The sequence below is a fragment of the Cuculus canorus genome, chromosome 8 (assembly GCF_017976375.1).
Source record: "Cuculus canorus isolate bCucCan1 chromosome 8, bCucCan1.pri, whole genome shotgun sequence".
In the NCBI taxonomy this organism is placed as follows: Eukaryota; Metazoa; Chordata; class Aves; order Cuculiformes; family Cuculidae; genus Cuculus; species Cuculus canorus.
Genome location: NC_071408.1, coordinates 17671332 through 17681736, shown reverse-complemented (window position 1 = coordinate 17681736; position 10405 = coordinate 17671332). Strand labels below are relative to the sequence as shown.

The 10405-nt window shown below is 44.5% G+C and overlaps 1 protein-coding gene across 7 annotated transcripts in view; it reads left to right on the top strand.

The window, feature by feature from the left end:
- Positions 1–35: 35 nt before the first annotated feature.
- IL12RB2 (interleukin 12 receptor subunit beta 2) overlaps positions 36–10405 on the top strand; it is a 29822-nt gene continuing 19452 nt past the window's right edge. Inside the window, exons 1-7 of one of the 7 annotated variants that reach the window (XM_054073395.1) lie at positions 36–1150; positions 4832–4897; positions 5925–6251; positions 6824–6938; positions 8570–8745; positions 8946–9085; positions 9758–9902. In XM_054073395.1, coding sequence (XP_053929370.1) covers positions 4840–4897; positions 5925–6251; positions 6824–6938; positions 8570–8745; positions 8946–9085; positions 9758–9902 — 961 coding nt within the window. In that variant the 5' untranslated portion in view covers positions 36–1150; positions 4832–4839. The other 6 variants (XM_054073396.1, XM_054073399.1, XM_054073398.1 and 3 more) reach the window with 6 other exon arrangements.

Here is a 10405-nt window from a genome sequence, read left to right as displayed (position 1 = left end):
TGGTGAGACATTGGACTGCAGGGAACACACTGTTTTCTTTATGATTCCTAAGTACCACTTGCTTTCTTCCGGAGCTTCGTGGTCAACATAAGTCAATGATGAAAGAATCGCATGAAAATGCAGAAAAGAAAAAATTAAAAAAGAAGGTAACTACATCTTATGAAAGATAACGGATAGGTGGTTTTCAGTTTGGTTTCCTGTCACCAGGACACAAAACTCCAATAATTTGGGCCACTCGATGGGCATCTTCCCTTAAATGTATCATCGGTGAGTACAGCACTGAAGTTTCTCTAATGCCAGGTGAACACATCATGTAACGGCTGCTGCCATATTTTTCCGAAGAGGAAAAGTAAATACACAGAGCAAGGGGTAGCGATGAACAAAGCCTCGATAAGAAATGGGAGATAAGATTCCATATGAACTGCAAACTGCATCCTGGCTTATACTTACATGAATCCTGGTTTTGCAGAGTGTAGATCAAGCCTGTGCTGAGAAGCAGTGCTGTTAAAAGTGAAAATGTAGTGTCAACTAAAAGAAGACAGAGGGGAAATAAGACCTTTACTTAAAAAGAAACTGTTGATATTTAGAGTTTTTCAGGGTATAGACTTGCAGAGTTCGTACATGATACTTTAATGAACTTCATTAACTCTAGAAAGAAGTACAAATGTTACATTGGGCTTTGAAAGAGATTTAAAATGGACTGGAAGCCCAAATGCAAAAGGTTGGACTCTTGGAGGCTGCTGACTATTGTGCTTCTTCTTCATTCATTTGAACGCCTCCCTCCAAAATACCCTTGCTGCCATTTTCAAGCTAATAAAAGTTAATCACATCAGGGAGATGCTGTCAGGAAAACTCAGTTTATGCTATTGATATCCGGAAAAGAGAAGCAACAACAGTCACAAGAGGCTTTTTCATTAAAAGCTCTTTTAAATATGGCAGTAGTTTGTGGGAGAGCTGAAAAAATATGAGAGAACTCAAGAATCGCGTTAAGGAGAAGGTGAGAATCGAGGTGGATGCATCTCAGGACAAGCCCCTCTCCCCCCGCTGCAGGGGCCAGGCTCTATTCTAACGGGACTGCTCGTTCTTTCCAGTCCAAGCGGCATCACACAGGCACCGAGAGTTACACTTGGAGTTTCGCAAACCTTTTCTGGTAATCTCATCCTTTCCTCACCCCCGGCTTTTCTGTCGTTGAGATTTCCTGTACATTCCCTTCCCGGCGAGGAGCCGGGGGCTGGGCAGGGAGGGGCAGCGGCCAGCCGTGCCCCGGGGCCGCTCGCATCCCGCAGCCGCCGCCCCAGCCGGGGCCGCAGCGCACACGCCGGAGGCTGCGGAGCTCGCCGGTGGGTAACCCCGGCTCGGGGTGGCGGCGGCACGGACAGCATCGCTGCGGCACCGCGGCTGCTCGGTCCCAGGGAGCCGTCCCCGGGGAGCGGGGCCGTGAGAGAGCGGGGAGACGGGAAACGCAGCATCCCGCGGGTGAGCGCCCCGGGATGCTGCCTGTCCCGGGATGCTGCCTGTCCGGGGATGCTGCCTGTCCCGGTGTGCTGCTTGTCCCGGGATGCTGCCTGTCCCGGGATGCTGCCTGTCCGGGATGCTGCCTGTCCCGGGATGCTGCCTGTCCGGGGATGCTGCCTGTCCCGGGATGCTGCCTGTCCGGGGATGCTGCCTGTCTCGGGTGCTATCTGTCCCGGGATGCTGCCTGTCCGGGATGCTGCCTCTCCCGGGATGCTGCCTGTCCGGGGATGCTGCCTGTCCCGGGTGCTATCTGTCCCGGGATGCTGCCTGTCCCGGTGTGCTGCCTGTCCCGGTGTCCTGCCTCTCCGGGATGCTGCCTGTCCCGGGTGCTATCTGTCCCGGGATGCTGCCTGTCCCGGGTGCTATCTGTCCCGGGATGCTGCCTCTCCGGGATGCTGCCTGTCCCGGGATGGTGCCTGCCCCAGGATGCTGCCTGTCCCGGGATGCTGCCTGTCCCGGGATGGTGCCTGCCCCAGGATGCTGCCTGTCCCGGGATGCTGCTTGTCGCGGGATGCTGCCTGCTTCGGGGATGCTACTTATCTCGGGACTCTGCCTGCCTCAGCACGCTGCCTGCCCTGGGATGCTCACTGCCTCGGGATGCTCGCTGCACCCTGGGATGCTCGCTGCACCCTGGGATGGAGCCGCCTAAGGGGGCACAGTGCTCACCATCTTCTAGAAATAATGCCATCTCTTTCCTTCATGTGGGAAGATCTTATTAAATACCCCGTGCTTGGTAGTTGTGGCCCCAGAGCTGTGTTTCCTCAGCCCAAGAGCGTGGGGTGTCACTGTCCTCTGAGGGGCTGCAAAGCCAGGGCAGTGGGAGCGGCACTTGCTAGCCTGCTGAAGGTGGGATGTTTCCCAAAAAATGCAGCTGATGTTCTTTTATTGTATATATTATATGTTCTTATATTATATATTATATATTATGTTATATTGTATGTATATTGTTATATATATAAAATATATATGTATATTGTATGTATATATGTTATATATATTATATATACATATATTGTATGTATATATTACCTATATGTAAGCAACAGCACAGTTTGTGCACAAATAGCATTTTTTTCTGGGTGAAATGTTCCTTTTCCTTAGTGTCCAGTCAGTTTTTCCTGCAGGTTCAGTGTAAGACCCTTAGACCCCCGTTTCATGTGGAGGTTTTTTAGGGAGATGTGGAGACAAGGGCACAAAAGGTGGGTTACAAGAAAACTACAGAGCTTTTGTGCTTTACATGTGATTTCATTTAAGAAGTTGACTTGTAAACAGCCGATGCTGTTATGGTGAGTGTATAGGTGAACACAATGTACGGTTTGCAGCCCTTGTGTATTCAATCAAGATTTCATAGAGATAAGTATGCACAAACACGCCTGATCTCATACTCTGTGAACACCTTATGTACTTCCTTTATCTTGTACTTACCAGGATAATGTCCTTTACACATTTTTAACCTATGCACAGCGATAGCATTTTCTGTCATTGATGTAGAACCTGGAGGTATTTTTCTTTGAACCTGGAGGTATTTTTCTTCTTATTTTTTTTTTCCACATACCTTGGCTCTAAGCTGAAGATTATTTCTCACTCTTCTCTCATATTTTACTCCAACTGCAGTTTCTATGCTTTGCTGCACTCACATGATGCTGCAGAAACTGTCTGACACTTTACTAAGTAAACCGCTGATCAAAATCGTTTGAAGTGAGTCTATTTTTGTCCATTCAGTCAAGTATTTTGAGTACAGTTTTGCTGTCAGAAAGCAAGCTGTCTGAAGGATGTTTACACAGTCACTGGGCAATTTCAGTTTATTGGAAGGCAGAGCGTTTACTTGAAGAACTTTGGTGCTATGATTGCTCATCCTTGAAAGTTACTAATCACCTACGGAAGGCATGAAGTCTCTGTGTAAAGCTGAGGCACTGCAGCAAGGCTTAGCATTTCAGGCTGAAGAACATCTGGATTTAAACTAAACAAGGTGTTAGTGTGCATTTTGGTAGATCTTATGTATTTCACTTTCAGCTCAGGTATCAGTTCACTTAAAAACATGGAATGGATCCCATCTTGTTACAACAAAACAACCTGAAATAGGGTTTTTTTGTTTGTTTTTACATTAATATACATGTAGCATAGACAATGTTGTGCCATGCATCCGTGTGGAAGCTCCCCTCCATCAAGATAGCACGAAAAGCAGTCAGAATTTAGTTTCACCTTACAGTAAATGGTTTCCAACAGAGCATGGAGTTATAAAAATAGCTGCTTCTCTGTGACAGATCGGGAGTTATATCATAGAAAGTGCTTGTTGCTCTTGAAGTATTCAATATACTTGCACTGCTCCTGTATTTCTGCAGGGGAAGGGTAAAAAAGGACATAATTTTATAGTTTTTAATGCTCGTTGCAAAATGTATGGGAAAATACTGAACTTAGGTCAGGCTGACCTTGAATAATGTGTGTAAAATGTTTGTATTTATAACTTAACGGTGCTAGAAAATGGGTTTTATTTATTAACTATGGACACGGCATGTTTGAACAGAATTTGTGAGGAGTCCTGTGGAGTTTAAAACATTTTATCAGCTGAAATCGTTTGATCGTATTGTTCACGGTGTGCTTACTGCATGTGTCTGCCGCTCTGCCCATCAGGGTAGAGTAAAAGAGTTATAAGAAAAATGCATGTCAGGTTGTGCATTTTGGAAACTAGTCTAAAGAAATGGTAAAATTGCTAGTTCCCAAGGTGTAATCTGAAATGGTCTGTTCAAACCTCAGGTCTGGCAAATTTGAGGCTGTGTTAGTCATCTGCAATGAAACCAATTCACTTGGATTTGGGGTCATCTGTATAAAGTCTGAGCGCAGACCTGCTGAAGAACACACCAGACTCCTCATAGGGCACCTCAATGGGGCTGCTCCATCCAAAATAGGGTGCAGGATTTAGGGAGAAAGTAGGTTGTTCTGGAACTTGACATGCAAACTGTATGATGGGGAGAAACAGCTCGAGGGGTACTGATGGGCTGTTCTTGTCGTTCACAGTAAGAGTTTTGGTTCTATGCTTGCAGGGGGGTTGGTTTCAAAGCACCAAAGTTTTAAACTATTGGTAATTCTGCCATTCCCCTATTTCTTGTACCTGTCTTTAGGGAGAACAATCTAAAAATCAGCTGCTGCATACCACAGGGTCTTCAGAGTCACAACTTAGTTGTGTTAGTAGAGGACGTTTATTAGGATGGTCTCATGAAATAAGCATTTTGGATTTTCTGAAGCTGTAAAATGCAAGTAACTGCACATGATTTTCCCATTCTTTAGGAATTGGTAAAAAGTATTTATTTCTCTATAGGGAGCAAAATGCAATTTGCATGGATTGTGCCTGTAGCGATTTCATTGTTGATGCACTTCAAAGCAGGTAAGGGGTCTTTTTTCCCTACCTACTAATTATCACTTAAAAGAAGCACTCAGGCTAATTAGGGTTTTTTTCCTAGCTTCTGCGTGGTAGGCTAACAAACACCTTTTTTACTGGAAATAGCAAAATTTGATGCTTGATAGGTTTATACTGTAATCTCCCTAGGAACTCCCCTAGATACCACTACTGCTGAGTGTCCTGCCCTCCGTGGCACTGCAGCTTGTCCCAGATGGTCGGGGCTGTTTGTGGGCAGCAGTGCCTGCTCTGACACTGTTCAACACACTGGGAGGGACCATGGGCAGAGGTGCAGCTTTGTCAGCAGAAGAGGCAGATATAGAACCATATACGCTCAGGTACTGGCAGCTTGGGCATATGATTATGCATAATTGGAGTTGCAAGCCTGTTTTGTTTGTGTATTCAAAGTACTGTATAGCAAATAGTTGCTAATAAATGATGCAGGGAGGTTATTTGTTGTACTTCGAGGTAGAGCCATTGGTTACATGAGAAAACATCTCTACAGTTAGCTTCTGAAGAGACTGTCACAACTTCCAAGAAGCGAGAAATGGTGCTGCAGCATTTTCCCTTCTCTTCTGCTGCTGCTGTGCTTTTTTGCCCAGAGCAGGAGTTACCTGGAGTCTGCCAGCACATGCATGCTCTCCTGCGTCGAGCACGGGATCACCTGTCCCTCTTTGGAAAGACATCAACACATGAGGGGAGAACTCTGCGAGTCAGAGAAAGTCTTGCTTGTCTCTTCAGTAGAGATGCGCCTGCCACTGCTTTACTGAAACACAAATATTTCCTTAAATGAAAGGAGTTGTGATAGATTTTGCCTGGACTTGTGCTTTTTCACGTGTTGCCTGGTAGCCAGCCCTTGGTTTCCAACCCCAGATCAGTGACAACTAGGCACGGGAATATCCCATGACTTGCCATGCAAAGGCAGGAATTCTTGCATCTGTTCCTCAAGCACAGCGTGTTGTACACAAGCAGTGATGTATTTGTGTTAAAAGTTTGTTTTCCCATTCTGTTGCAGAAGCATGCGGTAAAGAGAACATGACTGCTACCAAACTTCCCCGTGGCGCTGCAGAAATATGCGACAAAGGGAAAATGACTGCTAACACTAGTTCTACTGTCCAGCTTGGAACCATTGTCACCCTCTCCTGCCAGCTGAAATCCCTGCAACACACTGAGCAGTGCAGGATAGCTATTTTCTTTAACAGCTCTGAACTAAATACCAGTTACAGCAGTTCAGTAAGCACTGCGTTTCAAGTCCTTACGTATGGCAAACACGTGTTTACATGCAAAATAGTTTGTGAATACAAGAAAAAACTTATTTGTGGCATCGACATAGAATCTGGAAGTAAGGAGAATTTAATTATTCCTTGTTGTTAAACATTTCCTGTGGTACTGCTGGGATGTGCATTAGAAACTAGCAGTGGGTGTCCTTTTCTAGTAAAGGTGCTGTCTTTCAGTGGCTCTTTGTATTTAAAATATTCCTGGATGGGGCTGTACTGATGAATGGAGATGCTGAATGAAACTTCCTGCACAGAGCATATATGATAAATATCATACTCCCTCCTGTTCTACCCCTGACACCCAGCAGTCTCTCCAGAACACAGGGGACTTGCAAGAAGAACAGCTGATTGGTTCAAGCAAAGCTTGCAGTGCTCAGTCCAGAAAGCTGTTAAGCATTTGTATTCATTTGTCACCCTTGTTAAGACACCGGAGTTTGGCTTAAGTGTCAGAGGCCTCAACACGCTGCAGAGATCACAGATGCAGATGTTTTCATCTATAATAATTATTAGCCTGAGTATTTTGTCAATAAATTCTTAAAAAAACACCCAAAACCATCAAAATGCCAAACCTAGCCTTTCTTGAAATGTCTCCGATCAACCCCTTTAAGGAAGAAACCAATAAGAATATCTGTTTCAGCTGCACCAGATGAGCCAAGAAATGTGTCGTGCATCCAGTATGGGACAGAGGGGCATCCCACCTGCACCTGGGATAAAGGAAGGCTCACGTATATCAACACTATATATGTAATACAGTAAGTAATGCAAGGACGTAGGTTCTTTAATACTTGTAATTGTATCTTAGAGGGGTTTTCATTTTTTACAACATTTATTGCAGATTCACCCTTATCAAAGCATGGGGGAGGGCTGGTTTATAAGTAAGTTGGTCCAAGGCAGCTATGATCACAGAAGCCAACCAGAGCAGTTAAAACCCTTTTTCCGTTCACACCTGTGCGCCCTGCACAGCAGTGAGTTTGCTCCACCTGGATTCGGCGGGTAGGGGTGTGCCGAGGCAGGGGTCCTTTATGGAAATGAAAGGTTAGTAGGGGAAGCGGTCAAACTGGCTGTTCAGCACTGCAGCTCTCCTGCAGCGGATCTCCTCTGTTTAGTGAGTTTGTGATTAGTACTGGAAAACCTGCAATCAGAGCTGCTCAATGTCTCAGAATTTAGCTAAGAGCAGAGGGAACTTGCTTCAAAATGTGTTATTTTTGCTTCCTGTTTTAGACCCAACCTGTGTTTTTGCTCACTCTGTTTTTGCTGAGCCTCCCCTCAAAAAGATTGTTGTAACTTCTGCAGCAAACGGTGGGGAAGGAGCAAAGGCTCCCTAGAGTCCATCAAGGGCTCTAGGATTTTGGGAATCATCGTGTGTAGAAGGAACCTTATTAAAAACCTCTATTCAAGCAAACACCGGGGGAGAATGAATTGATTTTGCCCTTTCAAGCTGCTGAGTAGGCTGAACTAGTCCCTCTTTGTTTCCACAGTGCTGAGTGTTGACAATCTCCTTGTCCCATGAGGCTCACTCTTTTTTACCTTCTTCTTTACTGTTGGCCAAAGTAGCAGCAACTTTCTTAGTAGCTTGTAGAAACCTGTTGCTCCTCTTTAAGCAGAAGGAGAATGTCCAGGTCATGTGCCGAAGAGTAGGGAAATGTGAATAATGAGCCCTGCAAGTGTTGCGACGGTACACAGAGATATAGCAGTGCTTGCTAGTAAGTTATTAAGCATATTGCAAAATAAGGTGGTCAGCCTGAAGCAACAGGATACTATTGTCTCTGATTCAGGTGGAAGAAAACACACAGAGAAGCTAAATGAGTTACCCAAGGCAATGGGTTGAATGACAGATCGAGAGCTAAAGTTGTGTTTGAAATCATGTGTCTGACCGTTAGACTGCAGATAAACTACATTTTTAATCACTAACTTCTGTAAAACAATAACGGAAAAAAAAACCCAAATCCATCATACCCCAAATTCTCTGTACCAACACTTATGTTCCTTTGTAAATAAATATTAGTTGACCATGACACTATTAAAAGGAACCTACTCACATACTTGCAGCTCAGAAGAAATCCAGAAGTATTTCCTTTGTCTGCAATTAAAACAAAAAAAGCAGCAGAACACCTTTACTACCGATTTATCTAGAGGAGTATTTACAGTCACCACTGTATTTAAGCAGACAGATCTTTCAAGGGGCAGGTGACATACCTGACTTTCAGTGCGGTGGTCCTCTCTGGAAAGCCAGCCTGCAGGGAAGCTGCTGACAGGGCTGCAGCCTGGAGGGACCCAGAGCAGCATAAATGTACGGGGACGTAACCTGTGCCCCGACACTCCCAGGGTTTAACTTTCTAGGTGTACAGGAGAGCATTAACCAAGTGTTTTCCTTCTGTTCCAGGCTATCCAATGGGACTGATCTCTCATGCATTTCAGAAGAAAGCCTGAATAAGAAGTCTGGCTCACTGGCCCTGAGCAAATTGAATTTTGATTCTACTTACACTGTTGCGGTTGCCGCCTTCAACGAGCTAGGAAGTGCTTTTTCACAGCCGCTTATGTTCATGTTAATAGACATAGGTAAGTGCATTATTTACTGCCTTTTAGTTGGTCCTGGCCCTTTACAAAGATGTGAAAACACCTAGCGCTTTCTTGTTTAAACCTCTGAGAAAAAGCAACCATGCAGCCTAAATGAGTAGTTCTGTCTTCCCTATAACCCGCTGTTTTGAGTTGTGCTGCTTATCTGAGCTCTGTTTGCTTCTTTCTGTTTCTGCTGCTAGTGAAACCACACCCTCCCAACTTTTTAGTGGAATTTGAAAATTCTTCTGTGACCAACTGCACCTTTTTTGGGTTCGCTGAAGCACAAGCACAGCACTGCAGACTGAGATACCGCCCGCTGGCCAGGCACACCTGGAGCACGGTAATTCTCTTCTGAGGACTAAATGAAATTGTGATCCTCGGACGTTAATTTAATTATCTTTTCACTATTCCTTACAAGAATCCGTTTGTCCAAATTTACCTCTCTCTGCTCTCTAACATCATATTTAAGAAAATCTATCGCCTAGGGGTCAAAAAACATCATTAGTGTAAAATTGAAGGTAAAATGCTGATCCTATAAAGATTTCTGTGCATGAATAGTTCCCCATATCTCAAGTGTCGACCTGAAGAATCAGGACTTATGTTTGACCCACCATTTATTGGAATATGGTCATACCTGTTCACTGTAACTCACGGATACGGGGATGTAATTTTCAAATATTTGTGCCTTCTCTGATGTTGATTTGAAATCTTTGCTTTTAAATGGTAAACTAAATGTACTGCCTGAAGCTGAGTAAAGCACATGAACAGAAAATATGTTATCTTCACATAATTAAATGAGGGCTTTTTCTGATGAAAATCTGGAAGCCTGATGATTCATTGCATCATTCTTTTAATTATTAAAGTTGCCTCTGATCAGAGGGTTCCTCATTGTTTTTAAAGACGTGTTTTGCTGGCAAGGCTTCCTTTGGGCACTAGTATTTCAGCCTGTCACTGCTTTCAACCTTTATTTCCTCATGAATTTAAGGTTATATGTCCTTTATCTTCATTAAAGGTTGCAAGCATAAACATTGAGAAATGTACTCTTCATGATCTGGAGCCCCACACAGCCTATGAGTTTCAGGTCAGCTGTAAAATTCATCCTGAGCGAGGACTGTGGAGCGACTGGCAGGCGTACCAAACCCAGACCCCAGAAGCAGGTAACACAACAGGTCATCTGCCACACCAAGGCTGTGTAGAACATTTGCACACAAGTGGAAACTTCAGCTAGTGAAGTAAAAATGCTGCTGGGTTTTCGCTCGTTGGTTTGCAGAGTCCCTATGGATCCAGAGGTGGAACCAGCAAGGACGTGACTTGTGTAAGAGAACTGCTTTTTTTTAATGAACAAAAAAATGAAGCTGTTGATGTTTCTCATTTCACTGAGAAGGTTTGAAGGACATCTTCATTTAACATTGTTGAATGTTGGGGGAATTTTCTCCACATTGCCTGGAGCCGTAGCGGCTTGCTGCGTCATAAAACATCTGGGAAAGTCAGAGACAGTTGTGCAGCTTAGCTAGGGGAAAATAAATATGTATTGGTTCATATCTAAGCATTTTACTGTATTCCTGCAACATACTCAGGTCAGGACGGCTGCCCTGTCACCCTCTGGTGCTGATGAACCACAGTTTGGGTGATGTGCTCTGAGTTCTTCAGCTCACCCAAC